Raw genomic sequence first — 19852 nt, 5'->3', positions numbered from 1 at the left:
AATCTAAAGAACACATAGTACTTTTTTCTTGGCTTTACACTTTACATATAAATTATTACAAAGGTATTTCTGCAACTCGCATTTACTCCTCAGCCTTATTTTTGTGATTCAACCATGTTGATACTTGTAACTCTAGGTCATTTCTACAGCTGTATATATTATACAATTTGCCCGTTTTCTCCTCTGATTGACATTTATTTATTTAAAAAAAAAACTTTGTGCTTTAAATTTATTTTAACGTTTATTCATTCTTGAGAGACAGAGAGCAAGCTCAGGAAGGGGAGAGAAAGAGAGAGACACAGAATCTGAAGCAGGCACCGGGCACTGAGCTGTCAGCACAGAGCCTGATGTGGAGCTGGAACTCACAAACTGTGAGATCATGACCTGAGCTGAGGTCGGATGCTTAACCGACTGAGCCACCCAGGCGTCCCCCCCCCCCCACTGTTAGACATTTAGAGTGTTTATAGATTTTTGCAATTTCAAACCACTCTGCTACAAGCATTATTGTACCTGTCCCCTTATATGAACGACAGTTTCTCCGGACATATTGCTAGGAGTGCAACTGCGGAGTCATAGTACCTGCGAGCCTCTTTGTATCAGAGACTCTTCAAAGTGGTGGTACCACATAGTGGCTTCGAAAGCGCATCTCTCTGCACGGTGAACGCCTTGGGGTCTGGGACTCCGCCTGTCTTACTCACCATGGCATTTCCAGAACTGTGAGCAGCGGACACTAACAGCCGTTTGTGTGGTGAATGACTGGACCCAGGAACTGAGCAGAATGTTGCTCAGGGGGGTGGCCAGAGACTGGGGAGCAATGGCTCGAAGCCTGCAGGAGGTCTCTCCCCCGCGACAAAGAACACTGCGCGAAGGGTGCGAATGTGGACTCCTTCTCGGTGAGCGCGTCCCCCAGCCCCTGCAGCGACCGGCCCCGCCCCCCGCAGCGACCGGCCCCGCCCCAAGCCGGGACAGGCCCTCGGTCCCTCCCGCGCGGGCCGTCCCGCCCCCAGCTCCGGCTTTGCCCCCGCCCCCGCGGGTGACTCAGGCGGTGACGGCAGCCGGGAAGGAGGCGATGACGGGCGCGCGGCCGTGCGCCGCGGAGGAGCGCAGGTCCCGGGAGCGCGGCAGCTGCGGAGGAGCGGCGGCTGAGGCGGCGGCGGGCGGCATGGACGGGGCGCGGGGCGCTGGCCGGGCGCTGGCCGCGCTGCTTCTGGCCGCGTCGGTGCTGAGCGCCGCGCTGCTGGCCCCCGGAGGCTCCCCGGAGCACGGTGCCGAGGTCGCCCCGCCGCGAGGTGAGTGCGCGCCGCGGCTCCGGCCCGGCCGGCTCGGCGGACCACGCGCCGCTGCGCCCCCTCCCGCCGCCCGTTCCGCGGGGGGCGCGCCGCAGGCGAGCGCTTGGAAAAAGCAAGTCTCCGGAACTAGTTGTTTCCTCTGCGTTGTAGTGAGCGTCCCCGGACCAGGATTCTCTCGGTGTAACCGTGTTTGGCCGTTGTCGCAGGCACCGCGCGGGGCGGCGTCGCGGGCCCAGGGGAGTAGTGCAGTGTGTGTGTGTGTGTGTGTGTGTGTGTGTGTGTGTGTGTGTGTGTTGGGGGGGCCCACCCGGAGTAGTGCAGTGTGTGTGTGTGTGTGTGTGTGTGTGTGTGTGTGTGTGTGTGTGTGTGTTGGGGGGGCCCATCCGGAAGGGAAAGACGCGGGAGCGCTGCAGGCCGCGGGGAGAGCCGCGGAGCTTGACCAGCCCTGCGCTCCCTCACGCACGCCCCGAGGCTGCGGGGCGCCGAGGTCTCCGGACGATTTTTGTCTAAATAGTAAAATGTCTGTGATTGGGAGACCTGTTACTCCCCAAATGCAAAGCTAAATAAGAGATGCACTGTCAAAGAAGCTGGTGTATCCGGCATTCAGTCCTCATCTAGCCTATGGTTTGCAGGGACTTCTGCGCAAATGAAGTCCGTTCCTCGAAGAGGACGGAGAACTTGGCGGGTGGCGTCCTGCGCGGTGGGATGGCAGGAGCGCGGGCCGCTGCCCTGCCAGGCCGCTGGAATTGCGGGGCACCAGAGCACGGCAGCCACAGTCCGCAGCCGGATGGCGAAAAGCCTCCCGCCGTGCTGGGATTAAACTCCCGAGTAAATGTCCGACATAGAGTAAAAACTCATAGCGGCGCGGGGAGGGTGTTGACTGCCGGAGCTGGTTGTCCAAACTCGAAGCCAATCTCGAGGGCCCTTAGGGAGATTTTACAGCTACGGGGATGCCAGGGACAGTTGATGTCGCGGTTTGCAGGAGCCCTGCGGTTTTGCTGGGAAGCCGCGGAACCAGGTCTTTGGCCTGGGAGGGGCTGGACGGGGTATTTTGCTGGGGGTGATTTTACTGTGTGGCTGGGAGTAGAAGCATCAGCTCCTCTAGTGTTTTCCTAATTTGCCTGGTCTGGGGGCGGGGTGGGGAGGATGGTGAAAAATAAAGTCCACGGCTTCCCCTAGACCCCCTGAAAGGAGAATCCCAGGGCCCCAGAAGATGATGGTCTCCAGCCCCTCCCCAGGGGATTCAGGGATTGTGGGGAGCAGTCAACTGCAGCAAACACTATTTGGTCAGGGTTTGGGGAAAGGTCTGCCTGTAACCTGCCTGTCTTCCCCGTCATCCCACCCCCTTTTCTGTATCCGAATAGGGGGGTCTTGGTGTCAGTGTGTGTAGTTCAGACTACCTTTCCTCCCCAATCAGAATCTTGTAGGACAAAGACAGAATGCATTTTGGAAAAGCATTTTAGCTGATTACATTTTGTATTACTGCTTCCCCCATCCCTGACCTCAAGTCTCGGTACTCCCCTTCTTTGATAATGGAGGAAAGGGACCCTTAGAGATTACATAATCAGTCCATTCATAAGTTGTCAGGGAAAGATCCTGTGCAAGGCTTTTTCTTTGTGCTTTAGCACCAGTTAATAACCATAATTATTTTAGGAAAAAGGTGGTTTGTAAATAGTAACTCTATGTAGTGAGGGAGAACATATGAATATTCTTTTTTTTTTTAAGTTTATTTATTGATTTTGAGAGGGGAGAGGAGCAGAGAGAATCCCAAACAGGCTCTGCACTCTCAAAGCAGAGTTCCATGCAGGATCCAAAGTCACAGATGGTTAGATTGTGACCTGAGCTAAAGTCGGTCCAACTGACTAAACCACCCAGGGGCTCCACATATTAATATTCTTAGGTGATCCACTCCAGAACCTTCATGAAGCTGTGTTGAGAGGACAGCTAGGCTTTTAGTGCCACCTGGAGTCCAGGTTTGGGTTGGACAGCTTCCTACTAAGAACTCCATCTTCATATGATTTGAGGACTCAAGTTTACTTTGGAAGAAAAAAATAAATAAATAGAGTATGTCTTTTTTTTTTTTAATTTTTTTTTTCAACGTTTATTTATTTTTTGGGACAGAGAGAGACAGAGCATGAACGGGGGAGGGGCAGAGAGAGAGGGAGACACAGAATCGGAAACAGGCTCCAGGCTCCGAGCCATCAGCCCAGAGCCTGACGCGGGGCTTGAACTCACGGACCGCGAGATCGTGACCTGGCTGAAGTCCGACGCTTAACCGACTGCGCCACCCAGGCGCCCCTAAATAGAGTATGTCTTCAAAAATTTGCCCCGCAGGGGTGGCTTAGTCAGTTAAGCATCCAGCTTGGGCTCCGTTCATGATCTCGTGGTTTGTGGGTTTGGCCCCTGCATCCTGCTCTGCACTAACAGTGTGGAGCCTGCTTGGGATTCTCTCTCTCCCTCTCTCTCTGCCCCTCCCCCACTCACACTTCTGCTCTCTCTCAAAATAAATAAATAAACTTAAAAAAAAAAAAAAAATTCCCCCCCCCCCCCCCCACTTGAGCAGAGAGCTAGAACCATAAATTAAATATTTAGAAACAAAAGTCTCCTATACAAACAGCACAGTTACTTGGGTACCTATTGAAGGATGACCTTATTTGGTGTATGTCCTCACCAAGACATTGTGGACAGGAGAGGAGGAGAGAATTGTTCTTTTGTATATAAAGCTTCTTATGTGTTGTCCTGGTATTTCTAAGGTCAGCAGTATCACAAGTTGGCAGCTTTTTCTTGAAACTGAGCATTTAAATTCAATTTAGATGTCATATTGGATGGTTTGGGTGTTGCATCCTTATGATGACAATTAAGAACAGTCAGAGTCTGAAATTCATATGGAAAATTGAAGCATAAAACAAGAACCTTACTCTGACTGTCTACTAAGGACTCATAGGAAACTGAGTGAAAGCATTAGTTATTCCAACTATGAAGGGATGATGATATGTAAAACAATTATAAAGGAAAAGGTCAGTGGATAGTGACTATAAATTTGAAAATGAAAACTATCAAAATTGAACCAGGGAAGCTAAAGAGAAGTATTTGAAAACATGGTATGATGTGTTTGTATGACAGGTATGACAGAGGATTTAATATCTGTGCTATGTAAAGAAATGATACAAATCCCAAGAAGAGTGCCAAGATGGAAGGGGTGTTAAATAATAAAAACCCACCTGAGTAAATATAAAGAGCAAATTGTCTTTATTTAATAATTCATGACTGGGAGGGGGGATGGGCTAAATGGGTAAGGGACATTAAGGAATCTACTCCTGAAATCATTGTTGCACTATGTGATAACTAATTTGAATGTGAATTTAAATAAATGAATAAATACATAATTCATGGTATCCTGTCTAACAAATAGAAAGGAGCTCCCTCAAGCTGCAGGAAAGGAAAGGGTTTTAAAGGGAGAGAGAGAGAGGAAAAAAGGAAATCATTAGCAAAGAATGCATGTTAGGCCAGGATGCTCTCCCAGGGGTAATGCAAAGGGACCCTCAGTGGATTGATTACCCTTGGGTGCTGACCAGGAAATTCCAAGTTGCCTGCCTAAAGGTCACTTTTCTGGGAGAGGGTGAAGCTGCAGGTAGTTCAGGTATTAAGTCTTGGTGGGGTGTAGCATAAGTGACTCCATTTTGGGCTTGCTATCTCTTTTCTAACAATTTTCACTGTTTGATCAGACTCTCAACTAAGAGATGTGATCAAAGCATAAGGCGCTAATGCCATGCTCAGCTCTGCAGTTCTTGCAGCTTTTTATGAAGTTTTGTTGCTACTTTCGGTGGTATCCATAGGTCATGACTGATTTTTTGTTTTTGTTTTAATTTCTGTGATGTTCATAGGCCACATCTTCAAGGTTTACAATCTTTAAGTTGGTCATTCTCTTCACTCCTTTTCTGATGTTCTTATATTAAGGAGATCATTTTCTTGCTGCTTAGTGGCTGCAAACATGTATTGAGAGCTTTTAAGAGTATATAATGTGCCAGGGAAATTACTAAGATTATTATAAGCAGGGTAATTCTCAATGTCTGGAGTGCATTTCAGACCCAAACCAGTTGAAATCAAAATCAAATAAGTCAGAGAAAGACCCTGTTGAAGGAGTCACCTTTGTAAGCCAAGTCGCTTGCTTAGTGATCTTATGTAATTGAGTTTCAACTTCCCCAAAAGTATTAATTCAGGTGCAGTAGGTGGTTTTGGCCACAGTACAGACAACTCTTTTCTTGGCTAAAATATAACTAAGGGCTATCCTATTATCAAGTACAACTTTGGCCAAAGAGGCTAAAGACCTTTATTGGGCAGCTATTGTCTTGGCAATAAATTCTGCACAAACCTTAACCATTAAGGAGAGGCTTCTGATCATATTCTCATTTACACTTACTCCTACCCAGGGAAGTATGACCCTGCCAAAGGAAGTGAGTGTGAGTCATGAATGCCTCCTGGTAATTCCTTTCTAACTTGACAATGTAAATCCAGGGGTGTGGACCATTGAGGTGTGGTAGTTCATTTGTGGTAAGTTCAGTAAGCTAAACTAAGAGTCGTTGACCAGCTTTGTAGGCATTCATAATGATAACCACAACAGACGAAGACAAACTCTGTTGGGGCACATATCACTTCCCACTATGGTGGCACTGTTAATGGGTTCATTCACAGGGATTGTTTGTATGTGCCTGTTCAAGTCAAAGAGTCAACTAGGTTTCCTCCTTAGACTAAAATATAAAGTTATTCTCAATTCTTAGAGTTACCCACCTTAGCAATGGCCTGGGAGATACAGATAATGGCCTTCTTTCCAGGCCAGTGCCAGAGTAAAAGACAGTAAAGGGAAGACGGGAGGGTTTCATGTTTAGTTAAAGTATGAAGTCTTGATCTGGCATCTTGGGAGGAAGCAGTCTGCTTTGATGTCAGCTCCTTCTCTTTCTGTTCAATTTGATTTGGAGGTCTCCAGTGCTTGAGAAGGACCATGTGTCAGGTGGAGCCTACTTCCTCAGTGAGATGTGTATCTAAGGTCTAAGTCCCTGCAGTCTGGCTGCCATCTGGGTGGTGAGGAGGACCTGGTGTAGTCCCTTCCAAGGAGGCTCAAGGGCAGTCTTTTTTCTTGGTGATTCCAAATCAGAAGGGTGAGGGAAAATTGCAAACATTAGTTTGGAGGGTTGAGCCAAATTATTGAGGAAACTAGAAGAATTCAGGATCTAGTCCACTTTATAACAGAACCTCAAAGACAATTAACAGAATTAAGCTCTAATATAGACAAAGGTGTAAACATAATTTCTTCTCTCTACAATTACCTTATTTATTTATTTATTTATTTATTTATTTTTATTTTATTTTATTTTTTATTTTAAGTTGCTTTATTTTTTATATATTTTTAAATTTACATCCAAATTAGTTAGCATATAGTGCAACAATCATTTCAGGAGTAGATTCCTTAGTGCTCCTGTCCCATTTAGCCCATCCCCCCTCCCACAACCCCTCCAGTGACCCTCAGTTTGTTCTCCATATTTATGCGTCTCTTATGTTTTGTCCCCCTCCCTGTTTTTATCTTATTTTTGTTTCCCTTCCCTTATGTTCATCTGTTTTGTCTCTTAAAGTCCTCATATGAGTGAAGTCATATGATCTTTGTCTTTCTCTAATTTCACTTAGCATAATGCCCTCCAGTTCCATCCACGTAGTTGCAAATGGCAAGATTTCATTCTTTTTGATTGCTGAGTTATACTCCATTGTATATATATATACCACATCTTTATCCATTCATCCATAGCTGGACATTTGGGCTCTTTCCATACTTTGGCTATTGTTGACACTGCTGCTATAAACATGGGGGTGCATGTGTCCCTTCAAAACAGCACACCTGTATCCCTTGGATAAATGCCTAATAGTGCAATTGCTGGGTCATAGGGCACTTCTATTTTTAGTTTTTTGAGGAACCTCCATACTGTTTTCCAGAGTGGCTGCACCAGCTTGCATTCCCACCAACAATGCAAAAGAGATCCTCTTTCTCTGTATCCTTGCCAACATCTGTTGTTGCCTGAGTTGTTAATGTTAGGCATTCTGACAGGTGTCAGGTGGTATCTCATTGTGGTTTTTTATTTGTATTTCCCTGACGATGAGTGATGTTGAGCATTTTTTCATGTGTCAGTTGGCCATCTGGATGTCTTCTTTGGAGAAGTGTCTATTCATGTCTTTTGCCCATTTCTTCACTGGATTCTTTGTTTTTTGGGTATTGAGTTTGATAAGTTCTTTATAGATACTGGATACTAAGCCTTTATCTGATATGTCACTTGCAAATATCTTCTCCCATTCTGTCAGTTGCCTTTTAATTTTGCTGATTGTTTCTTTCACTGTGCAGAAGCTTTTTATTTTGATGAGGTCCCAATAGTTCCTGTTTGCTTTTGTTTCCCTTGCCTCCAGAGAGACAAGTGTTGAGTAAGAAGTTGCTGCGGCCGAGGTCAAAGAGGTTTTTGCCTGCTTTCTCCTCGAGGATTTTGATGGCTTCCTGCCTTAAATTGAGGTCTTTCATCCATTTTGAGTTTATTTTTGTGTATGGTGTAACAAAGTGGTCCAGATTGATTTTTCTGCATGTTGCTGTCCAGTTTTCCCAGCACCACTTGCTGAAGAGACTGTCTTGATTCCATTGGATATTCTTTCCTGCTTTGTCAAAGATTAGTTGGCCATACGTTTGTGGGTCCATTTCTGGGTGCTCTATTCTGTTCCACTGATCTGAGTGTCTGTTCTTGTGCCAACCCTCATTTTTTATAATAAAACTAATTTGTTTGCATTAAACTTTGCCTGATTATTTTCTTTCTTTTTTTAGTTTTTTAAAATATTTTTTTTGGGGCGCCTGGGTGGCACAGTCGGTTGGGCGTCCGACTTCAGCCAGGTCACGATCTCGCGGTCCGTGAGTTCGAGCCCCGCGTCAGGCTCTGGGCTGATGGCTCAGAGCCTGGAGCCTGTTTCTGATTCTGTGTCTCCCTCTCTCTCTGCCCCTCCCCCGTTCATGGTCTGTCTCTCTGTGTCCCCAAAAAATAAATAAACGTTGAAAAAAAAATTTTTTTTAAATATTTTTTTTTATTTTTGAGAGAGTGAGACAGAGCATGAGCAGGGGAGGGGCAGAGAGAGACGGAGACACAGAATCTGAAGCAGGCTCCAGGTTCTGAGCTGTTAGCACAGGGCCTGATGACAGGGCTTGAACTCACGAACTGTAAGATCATGACCTGAGCCGAAGTCAGATGCTTAACGGACTTGAGCCACCCAGGCACACCACCTGATTATTTTCTTAAGTGCAGCAAGATAATTGACCATATAGGGGCACTTAGGTGGCTCAGTCAGGTACGCGTCTGACTCTTGGTTTTGGCTCAGGTCATGATTTTGAGGCTTACGAGTTTGAGCCCACTGTCTGGCTCTGTGCTGACAGTGTAGAGCCTGCTTGGGATTCTCTCTCTCTGCCTTTTCAGCCCCTCTCCTGCTCTCTCTCTCAAATATAAATAAATAAACTTTAAAAAAAAGTTAGATATAGCATTTTTTCTTTTTTTAAAAAAATATTTATTTAGGTAAGCTCTATGCCAAGTGTGGGGCTTGAACTCATAACCCTGAGATCTAGAGTTGCATGCTCTACCAACTGAGGCAGCCAGGTGCCCTCCCCTCTTAAAAAAATTTTTTTTTTGGACCATATAAGCTCTTTTTAAATATATTTTTTTAATGTTTATTTTTGAGGTGGGGGGAGGGGCAGTGAGAGGGGGACAGAGGATCCGAGGTGGGCTCTGGGCCTATAGCAGACAGCCTGATGTGGGGCTTGAACTCATGAACCACGAGATCATTACCTGAATGGAAGTCCAACACTTAACTGACTTAGCCACCCAGGCGCCCTCATGTAAGCTCTTTTTATTACTACTTTGCTGGAACCTTGTAAGCAAGGTTAGGGCAACTTTTCCAAGAGGCTTTATTGGCTCTGCAAAGTCAACCTTAGTTCTTTAAAGCTACTTGGTCATATCTAAGTCTATGCATATCTCTTTCAAATATGACATGCTGGTCAAAGCTTTAATTACATGGCCAGTATTTCCAATGGTATCTGGTTATAAGGATTAGACTCTTGTTGAATCTATGTAAATAACTAACTATATTGCCATGAAAAGAATACTCAAGAACTTTCCAATTCTGGAGGAATCAGGTAGGGAGAAAAAGTCAGTGTTTCATCTTTGTTCACAAAGGTATATCTTATCAAATTATTGATACTTTAAGAGAAAAAAGAAAAAGGTTTCCTAAAATCTGGAAAAGCAAAATGTTAGAAAACCAGCAGCTTTAAACAAGATGTCATAAAAATTAAAATATCCTCCTTGGTGCATTCAGTCCTATGTTACTCTTTTTTGCTTGAATACTGTTTTTCCACTAATTCTGGAAATTCTTACCCAGTTCAGTTGCATGATCTGAAAGTTATTAGAAACCTGTATTTTACAGCACTTGTCAGATTCTTTTCCATGAATTTCTCTGAAAATGAAACTCATTTGCAGGAAGCTTTTGTAGAAGCATTTCAATAAAACAGTAACTCTGTAAATGACAAAAGATTTTAAAATGTCTATTGTTAGAGAGCTGATGAAAGTTCATTACAATGGAATTGACAAGGAAATTCGGTTATTTTTGTGAATACATTTTAAGATAGTAACTAGAATTACAAATGTTAACATTATATCAATACCTCTTAGATCTTCAGGAATTTCATACAGTTTTTGGAACACTTATATTAATAACATATGCACACAAATATAACCTAAGAAGACTTAACATCACCTGTTTGGCAATACCTCCCATGTAATTTAACATACCAGATAAGCCTATTTAGTTCACATCTTCCCTTTTATAAAGAGAAAACAAATCCTTTGAGATGTTCCAGGGACCATCTGGAAAACCCAAAGTGGGTTCAAGGTCAAAAAGACTTCATTTAGAATTTGATTTTGTGGAAGTTTGTTAAAAATATCAAAAGGTTTAGGGGTGCCTGGGTGGCTCAGTCAGTTAAGCATCCAACTTCAGCTCAGGTCATGATCTAGTGATTCATGAGTTCCAGCCCTGCATTGGGCTCCGTGCTCATACCTCAGAGCCTGGGGCCTGTTTCTGATTCTGTGTACCTACCCCCCCCCCGCCCTTCCCCCACTTGCACTCTGTCTCTCAAAAATAAATAAACATTAAAAAATTTTTTTTGTTTAAATATCAAAAGGCTCGGGGACACCTGTGTGGCTCAGTTGGTTAAGCGTCTGACTTTTGATTTCAGCTCAGGTCATGATCTCACCGTTTGTGAATTCAAGCGTTGCATCGGGCTCTGCACTGACAGTGTGGATCCTGCTTGGGATTCTCCTTCTCGCTCTCTCTCTCTCTCTCTCTCTCTCTGCTCCTTCCCAACTCATGCACTTTGTCTCTCTCTCTGTCTCTCTCACTCAAAATAAATAAATAAACTTAAAAAAATATCAGAAGTTTTAGATATGTCATCAACTGATGGAGGAGTTTCTTAGAGCCAGATCAATAGCTAAGAGGGATGTGCAGTGATGGGGTTGGGGTTGTGTGGTGTTTTCATGGTGCACCTCATTGTGCAGAATTTTTCTTGTGGTTGGTGGGTGATGTAGTGTCAACCTAACTGGTTCTGTGACCAGCTCATCCTAACACAGGTGTCTTTGGGCTAAGTGGTAAGTGTTCTAACAGCTCTTAAATGCTTGACTTGTGCTCACCAATTTTTGTGACTCTTTTGGCCTGCAAGATTCCCATTAGCAATTAATCTTTATGTCATGTACATATTAACAGAAAGCAGTAGTATCTGAGGAACTGAAAGTGGACATCAGCATAACCAAAGATCTGGGGACTGGGGAAAGTGTCCAACCACCAGACCTCAAAGAATGGGGACCGCGGACTGATTCTAAACAAATGGAGAACTGCAGCTGTGGCTGAGTCTGAAAACAGAACCAAAACCTGGGGAGTGGAAGTTTCTGCGAAATGGCTAATACAAGGCCCTGTGTTTTACTAGCAGCAGTCCCCGAGGATCCTCGAGCTGGGGAAAGGGTTGAATGAGCAAACCCCAACAAATGGGGATTACAGGCTGGGGGCTCCCCGTGGTGGGGAACTGTGGGTAGTGGTGTGCAGTTACTGCTGTTAACTGTGCACCACTGCCCACAGTTCCCACATAGATCGTGGGCTAGGATTAAGGGCTGGGGTTTTCCACTCAAAAACTCTGGAATTGTGGACTGAAGAGCCAATTAGATTGAGAGCTTGATGCAGAGAGCAGAGCACAGAACCAAAAGAGAAGTTACCCATGGCTCTTGGACATGGTGAGGAAGAACGTGAGTTCAGAGTGTATGTGGGGTACCATGCTCGTGTTTCTCAGTTTCCTCGAAGCCGTCGAAGTCTCCTTCAGTCCCCACTGCCACGAAATCTGTTAAATAACAGAAATTCAGCTGAGTAAATTTCAATATCATCTAGCAAATAATGTAGAAAGGAACTTCACTGACCTGCAGAAAAGGAAAGTTTTTAAAGGTGGAGAGGGAGAGGAAAAAGGAAATTATTCATAAAAATGAATTATTTTAGGCCAGGTCACCTTCCTAAGGGCAACAGAAGGGGTCTATCAGCAGATTACCTCGTGGTGCTGACTGGGAAGTTCCAGATTGCCTGGTTGAAAGTCCCATTTCTGGCAGAAGCTGAAGCTGCAGTTACGTTAGGTTAGATATGTCTTGGTGGGGTTTAGCATGAGTGACTCCATCTTGGGCCTGCTGTCTCCTTTCTAATGTGGGTTAAGTGGTTAAATAAATGAACATTCCAACAATTCACATGAAAGGAAAGTACATAAACATTTGGAAAACATTTCAGAGTTGTTAATCGTTATTTCAAAACTATTTTTAAAATAATAAGAAAATTAGATTTTCTATACATCAGGCTAAAAAGTGAGGGAAAAAATTAAAAGGCTAGAAATCCCTGGCCCAGCTTCGAGGGAACAGATATGTTTACTCTCAGGAGACTGGTAACAGAGGTCAGGTGCTGGTCAGACTGAAGCTTAAGTCCTGGTGGCTGGTGGGTGTCTTTGGGCAAGTTGCTTGACCTCTGCAGGCCTCAGATTCCTCATCCAGAAAATGGAGACCTCAAAAGCTGTTCACAGGGCTGTTGGGGCCTGGCATACATTGAGTGTGTAGTTATTTGTATCACCTGGGAGCCCACGGTCACCACAGTTGTCATTATAAATCACAACTAGAGGATCCTGGGAAGATGGTGGCGTAGGAGGACGCTGGGCTCACCGCGCGTCCTGCTGATCACTTAGATTCCACATACACCTGCCCAAATAACCTAGAAAACCGCCAGAAGACTAGCAGAACGGAGTCTCCCGAGCCAAGCGCAGACGAGAGGCCCATGGAAGAGGGTAGGAAGGGCGGCGAGGTGGTGCGTGCTCCACGGACTGGCGGGAGGGAGCTGGGGCAGAGGGGAGGCCCGCCGGCCAAGCAGAGCCCCCGAGTCTGGCTTGCAAAAGCGGAGGGGCTGGACAGAGTGTGTTCTGACAGCAAGCCGGACTTGACATCTGGAAGGTTATAAGCTAATAGCGCTGCTCGGAGGGCTGGAGGACAACAGGAGGGAGAGTTGTTGAGACCCGGACGACAGAGCTCATCTTGGCGGGGAACAAAGGTGCTTGCCAGCGCCATCTCCCTCGCCCATCCCCCAGCCAAAATCCCAAAGGGAACCAGTTCCTGCCAGGGAACTTGCCTGCACCGCGAAACACCCAAAGCTGTGCTTCTGCAGATCCATCCCTCCGGCGGGTCTGACTCTCTCCCGGGGCCACAGAGCCCCTCCCGAAGCAGATCTCCGAAGCAAAAGTGAGCTGAGCCTGCCCCTCCTGCCCCTGTGCACCTTGCCAATCCACCCCAGCTAATATGCCAGATCCCCAGCACCACAAGCTTGGCAGTGTGCAAGTAGCCCAGATGGGCCATGCCACCCCACAGTGAATCCCGCCCCTAGGAGAGGGGAAGAGAAGGCACACACCAGTCTGACTGTGGCCCCAGCGGTGGGCTGGGGGCAGACATCAGGTCTGACTCTGGCCCCGCCCACCAACGCAAGTTATTCAAGACAGCACAGGGGAAGTGCGCCGCAGTCCCGCACCACTCCAGGGACTATCCAAAATGACGAAAGGGAAGAATTCCCTTCAGAAAAACGTCCAGGAAATAACAACAGCTAACGAACTGATCAAAAATGATTTAAACAATATAACAGAAAGTGAATTTAGAATAATAGTCATAAAATTAATCGCTGGGCTTGAAAACAGTATAAAGGACAGCAGAGAATCTCTTGTTACAGAGATCAAGGGACTAAGGAACAGCCAGGAGGAGCTAAAAATGCTATCAACGAGTTGCAAAATAAAATGGAGACAACTATGGCTCGGATTGAAGAGGCAGAGGAGAGAATAGGTGAACTAGAAGATAAAATTATGGAAAAAGAAGAAGCTGAGAAAAAGAGACATAAAAAAATCCAGGAGTATGAGGGGAAAATTAGAGAACTAAGTGATGCACTAAAGAGAAATAATCTACGCATAATTGGTATTCCAGAGGAGGAAGAGAGAGGGAAAGGTGCTGAAGGTGTACTTGAAGAAATAATAGCTGAGAACTTCCCTGATCTGGGGAAGGAAAAAGGCATTGAAATCCAAGAGGCACAGAGAACTCCCTTCAGACGTAACTTGAATCGGTCTTCTGCAGACATATCATAGTGAAACTGGCAAAATACAAGGATAAAGAGAAAATTCTGAAAGCAGCTAGAGATAAACGTGCTCTAACATATAAAGGGAGACCTATGAGACTCGTGACCGATCTCTCTACTGAAACTTGGCAGGCCAGAAAGGAATAGCAGGAGATCTTCAATGTGATAAACAGAAAAAATATGCAGCCAAGAATCCTTTATCCAGCAAGTCTGTCATTTAGAATAGAAGGAGAGATAAAGGTCTTCCCAAACAAACAAAAACTGAAGGAATTCGTCACCACTAAACCAGCCCTACAAGAGATCCTAAGGGGGATCCTGTGAGACAAAGTACCAGAGACATCGCTATAAGCATGAAACCTACGGACATCACAATGACTCTAAACCCATATCTTTCTATAATAACACTGAATGTAAATGGACTAAATGCATCAACCAAAAGACAGGGTATCAGAATGGATAAAAAAAACAAGACCCATCTATTTGCTGTCTACAAGAGACTCATTTTAGACCTGAGGACACCTTCAGATTGAGAGAGAGGGGATGGAGAACTATTTATCATGCCACTGGAAGTCAAAAGAAAGCTGGAGTAGCCATACTTAAATCAGACAAACTAGACTTTAATTTTTTTTTTTAACGTTTATTTATTTTTGAGACAGAGAGAGACACAGCATGAACGGGGGAGGGGCAAAGGGAGAGGGAGACACAGAATCGGAAGCAGGCTCCAGGCTCTGAGCCATCAGCCCAGAGCCCGATGCGGGGCTCGAACTCGCAGACCGCGAGATCGTGACCTGAGCTGAAGTCGGACGCTTAACTGACTGAGCCACCCAGGCGCCCCAGACAAACTAGACTTTAAATTAAAGGCTGTAACAAGAGATGAAGAAGGGCATTATATAATAATCACAGGGTCTATCCATCAGGAAGAGCTAACAATTATAAATGTCTATGTGCCGAATACAGGAACCCCCAAATATAGAAAACAATTACTCACAAACATAAGCAACCTTATTGATAAGAATGTGGTAATTGCAGGGAACTTTAACACTCCACTTACAGAAATGGATAGATCATCTAGACACACGGTCAATAAAGAAACAAGGGCCCTGAATGATACATTGGATCAGATGGACTTGATAGATATATTTAGAACTCTGCATCCCAAAGCAACAGAATATACTTTCTTCTCGAGTGCACATGGAACATTCTCCAAGATAGATCACATACTGGGTCACAAAACAGCCCTTCATAAGTATACAAGAATTGAAATCATAGCATGCATACTTTTAGACCACAATGCTATGAAGCTTGAAATCAACCACAGGAAAAAGTCTGGAAAACCTCCAAAAGCATGGAGGTTAAAGAACACCCTACTAAAGACTGAATGGGTCAACCAGGCAATTAGAGAAGAAATTAAAAAATATATGGAAACAAATGAAAATGAAAGTACAACAATCCAAATGCTTGGGGATGCAGCGAAGGCAGTCCTGAGAGGAAACTACATTGCAATCCAGGCCTATCTCAAGAAACAAGAAAAATCCTAAATACAAAATCTAACAGCACACCTAAAGGAAATAGAAGCAGAACAGCAAAGACAGCCTAAATCCAGCAGAAGAGGAGAAATAATAAACATCAGAGCAGAAATAAACAATATAGAATCTAAAAAAACTGTAGAACAGATCAACGAAACCAAGAGTTGGTTTTTTGAAAAAATAAACAACATTGATAAACCTCTAGCCAGGCTTCTCAAAAAGAAAAGGGAGATGACCCAAACAGATAAAATCATGAATGAAAATGGAATTATTACAACCAATCCCTCAGAGATACAAGCAATTATCAGGGAATACTATGAAAAATTATATGCCAACAAACTGGACAACCTGGAAGAAATGGACAAATTCCTAAACACCCACACCCTTCCAAAACTCATTCAGGAGGAAATAGAAAGCTTGAACAGACCCATAACCAGCGAAGAAATTGAATCAGTTATCAAAAATCTCCCAACAAATAAAGAGTCCAGGACCAGATGGCTTCCCAGGGGAGTTCTACCAGACGTTTAAAGCAGAGATAATACCTATCCTTCTCAAGCTATTCCAAAAAATAGAAAGGGAAGGAAAACTTCCAGACTCATTTTATGAAGCCAGTATTACTTTGATTCCTAAACCAGACAGAGACCCAGTCAAAAAAGAGAACTACAGGCCAATATCCCTGATGAATATGGATGCAAAAATTCTCAATAAGATACTAGCAAATAGAATTCAACAGCATATAAAAAGAATTATTCACCATGATCAAGTGGGATTCATTCCTGGGATGCAGGGCTGGTTCAACATTCGCAAATCAATCAACGTGATACATCACATTAATAAAAGAAAAGATAACCATATGATCCTGTCAATCGATGCAGAAAAGGCATTTGACAAAATTCAGCAACGTTTCTTAATAAAAACCCTTGAGAAAGTCGGGATAGAAGGAACATACTTAAAGATCATAAAAGCCATTTATGAAAAGCCCACAGCTAACATCATCCGCAATGGGGAAAAACTGAGAGCTTTTTCCCTGAGATCAGGAACACGACAGGGATGCCCACTCTCGCCGCTGTTGTTTAACATAGTGTTGGAAGTTCTAGCATCAGCAATCAGACAACAAAAGGAAATCAAAGGCATCAAAATTGGCAAAGATGAAGTTAAGCTTTCACTTTTTGCAGATGACATGATACTCTACATGGAAAATCCGATAGCCTCCACCAGAAGTCTGCTAGAACTGATACATGAATTTAGCAAAGTTGCAGGATATAAAATCAATGTACAGAAATCAGTTGCATTCTTATACACTAATAATGAAGCAACAGAAAGACAAATAAAGAAACTGATCCCATTCACAATTGCACCAAGAAGCATAAAATACCTAGGAATAAATCTAACCAAAAATGTAAAAGATCTGTATGCTGAAAACTATAGAAAGCTTATGAAGGAAATTGAAGAAGATATAAAGAAATGGAAAAGCATTCCATGCTCATGGATTGGAAGAATAAATATTGTCAAAATGTCAATACTACCCAAAGCTATCTACACATTCAGTGCAATCGCAATCAAAATTGCACCAGCATTCTTCTCGAAACTAGAACAAGCAATCCTAAAATTCATATGGAACCACAAAAGGCCCCAAATAGCCAAAGGAATTTTGAAGAAGACCAAAGCAGGAGGCATCACAATCCCAGACTTTAGCCTCTACTACAAAGTTGTAGTATGGCATTGGCACAAAAACAGACACAGACCAATGGAATAGAATAGAAACCCCAGAACTAGTCCCACAAACGTATGGCCAACTCATCTTTGACAAAGCAGGAAAGAATATCCAATGGAAAAAAGACAGTCTCTTTAACAAATGGTGCTGGGAGAACTGGACAGCAACATGCAGAAGAATGAAACTAGACCACTTTCTCACACCATTCACAAAAATAAACTCAAAATGGATAAAGGACCTGAATGTGAGACAGGAAACCATCCAAACCCTGGAGGAGAAAGCAGGAAAAGACCTCTCTGACCTCAGCCGTAGCAATCTCTTACTCGACACATCCCCAAAGGCAAGGGAATTAAAAGCAAAAATGAACTACTGGGACCTTATGAAGATAAAAAGCTTCTGCACAGCAAAGGAAACAGCCAACAAAAGTAAAAGGCAACCAATGGAATGGGAAAAGATATTTGCAAATGACATATCGGACAAAGGGCTAGTATCCAAAATCTATAAAGAACTCACCAAACTCCACACCTGAAAAACAAATAACCCAGTGAAGAAATGGGCAGAAAACATGAATAGACACTTCTCTAAAGAAGACATCTGGATGGCCAACAGGCACATGAAAAGATGCTCAGCGTCCCTCCTCATCAGGGAGATACAAATCAAAACCACACTCAGATATCACCTCACGCCAGTCAGAGTGGCCAAAATGAACAAATCAGGAGACTATAGATGCTGGAGAGGATGTGGAGAAACGGGAACCTTCTTGCACTGTTGGTGGGAATGCAAATTGGTGCAGCCGCTCTGGAAAACAGTGTGGAGGTTCCTCAGAAAATTAAAAATAGACCTACCCTATGACCCAGCAATAGCACTGCTAGGACTTTACCCAAGGGAGTACTGATGCATAGGGGCACTTGTACCCCAATGTTTATAGCAGCACTCTCAACAATAGCCAAATTATGGAAAGAGCCTAAATGTCCATCAACTGATGAATGGATAAAGAAATTGTGGTTTATATACACAGTGGAGTACTACGTGGCAATGAGAAAGAATGAAATATGGCCCTTTGTAGCAACATGGATGGAACTGGAGAGTGTTATGCTAAGTGAAATAAGCCATACAGAGAAAGACAGATACCATATGGTTTCACTCTTATGTGGATCCTGAGAAACTTAACAGAAACCCATGGGGGAGGGGAAGGAAAAAAAAAAAGAGGTTAGTGTGGAAGAGAGCCAAAGCATAAGAGACTCTTAAAAACTGAGAACAAACTGAGGGTTGATGGGGGGTGGGAGTGAGGGGAGGGTGGGTCATGGGTATTGAGGAAGGTACCTTTTGGGATGAGCACTGGGTGTTGTATGGAAACCAATTTGACAATAAACTTCATATATTGAAAAAAAAATCACAACTAAAATGGAGAGGATTTTGGCAATGCAGAGCAAAAGCTATTTAAAAAGCTGTAAAATTTTGCTCCTGGAAGTTAGGGAATTATGTCGAAAGGAGAACAGGTTAATTTTCAGATGTATGTAGTATCATTTCTTACAACAGGAAAAAACAGGAAATGGGAAGAAATCGGAAATGAAGTTAAATGAAAAAAGAAGAAACAACCAAAAAATATTCATATGTTCGTAACCCTAATGAAGCTCTGTGTTGCTTAGATGTGGCCTGGACATTGTAATTATCATGTGTTGAATACCTGCTTTGTTTCAGATTCTGTGGCAACACATTACATATATTATTAACTTTAGCCTTCCCAGCAGTACTGTGAAGGACATGCTGTTACAAGTGTGGTTTTTTTTTTTTTTTTTTTTTAATTTTTTTTTTCAACGTTTTTTATTTATTTTTGGGACAGAGAGAGACAGAGCATGAACGGGGGAGGGGCAGAGAGAGAGGAGACACAGAATCGGAAACAGGCTCCAGGCTCTGAGCCATCAGCCCAGAGCCTGACGCGGGGCTCGAACTCCCGGACCGCGAGATCGTGACCTGGCTGAAGTCGGACGCTTAACCGACTGCGCCACCCAGGCGCCCCACAAGTGTGGTTTTTATCAAGAAATGTATGTATTTGGTTTTCATCTTGCACAGGGGCTTCTAAAACACTTGTAATTTCCTCAGTGGAGAGAGCTGCCAAAGTGTTCCTTGTTATGTTAATTAGGCGATCTTTGGCCTCTACTGAAGGGTGGGACTGGTGACCTGGAGAACCCACCCTGTGATTTGAATGTTGGAACTCTCAGTCCCACAGCCAGCATCTGGGGAAGGGAGAGGGGCTGGAGGTTGAATCAGTCATAAACGACCAATGGTTTAATCAATTGCCTTGGTAATGAAGTCTCCATAGAAACTCAAAGGATGGGGTTCAGAGAGCTTCTGGGTTGGTGAACACCTGGAGATTTGGGGAGAGTGGCAGCCTGGGAGAGGACATGGGAGCTCCATACCCTTTCCCTGTGTCTTGCCTTGTGCATCTCTGCCATCTGGCTGTTCCTCAGTTATACCCTCTAATAATACACCAGTAATCTAGTAGTAAAATGTTTCTCTGAGTTCTGTGAGCTGCTCTAGTAAATTAATCAAACGTGAGAAGGGGGCCTTGGGAACCT

At 44.1% G+C, this 19852-nt stretch overlaps 1 protein-coding gene across 2 annotated transcripts in view; it reads left to right on the top strand.

Annotated features, from left to right (window-relative positions):
• The first annotated feature begins 1063 nt into the window (after positions 1-1063).
• Positions 1064-19852, top strand: part of HGSNAT (heparan-alpha-glucosaminide N-acetyltransferase) — a 51817-nt gene continuing 33028 nt past the window's right edge. For both annotated transcript variants that reach the window (XM_030312511.1, XM_030312510.1), the window contains exon 1: positions 1064-1289. In XM_030312511.1, coding sequence (XP_030168371.1) covers positions 1070-1289 — 220 coding nt within the window. In that variant the 5' untranslated portion in view covers positions 1064-1069. The remainder of the gene's footprint in view (positions 1290-19852) is intronic.

Source organism: Lynx canadensis, chromosome B1 (genome assembly GCF_007474595.2).
Source record: "Lynx canadensis isolate LIC74 chromosome B1, mLynCan4.pri.v2, whole genome shotgun sequence".
Classification (NCBI taxonomy): domain Eukaryota; kingdom Metazoa; phylum Chordata; class Mammalia; order Carnivora; family Felidae; genus Lynx; species Lynx canadensis.
This window is presented reverse-complemented; position numbering and strand designations above follow the sequence as displayed.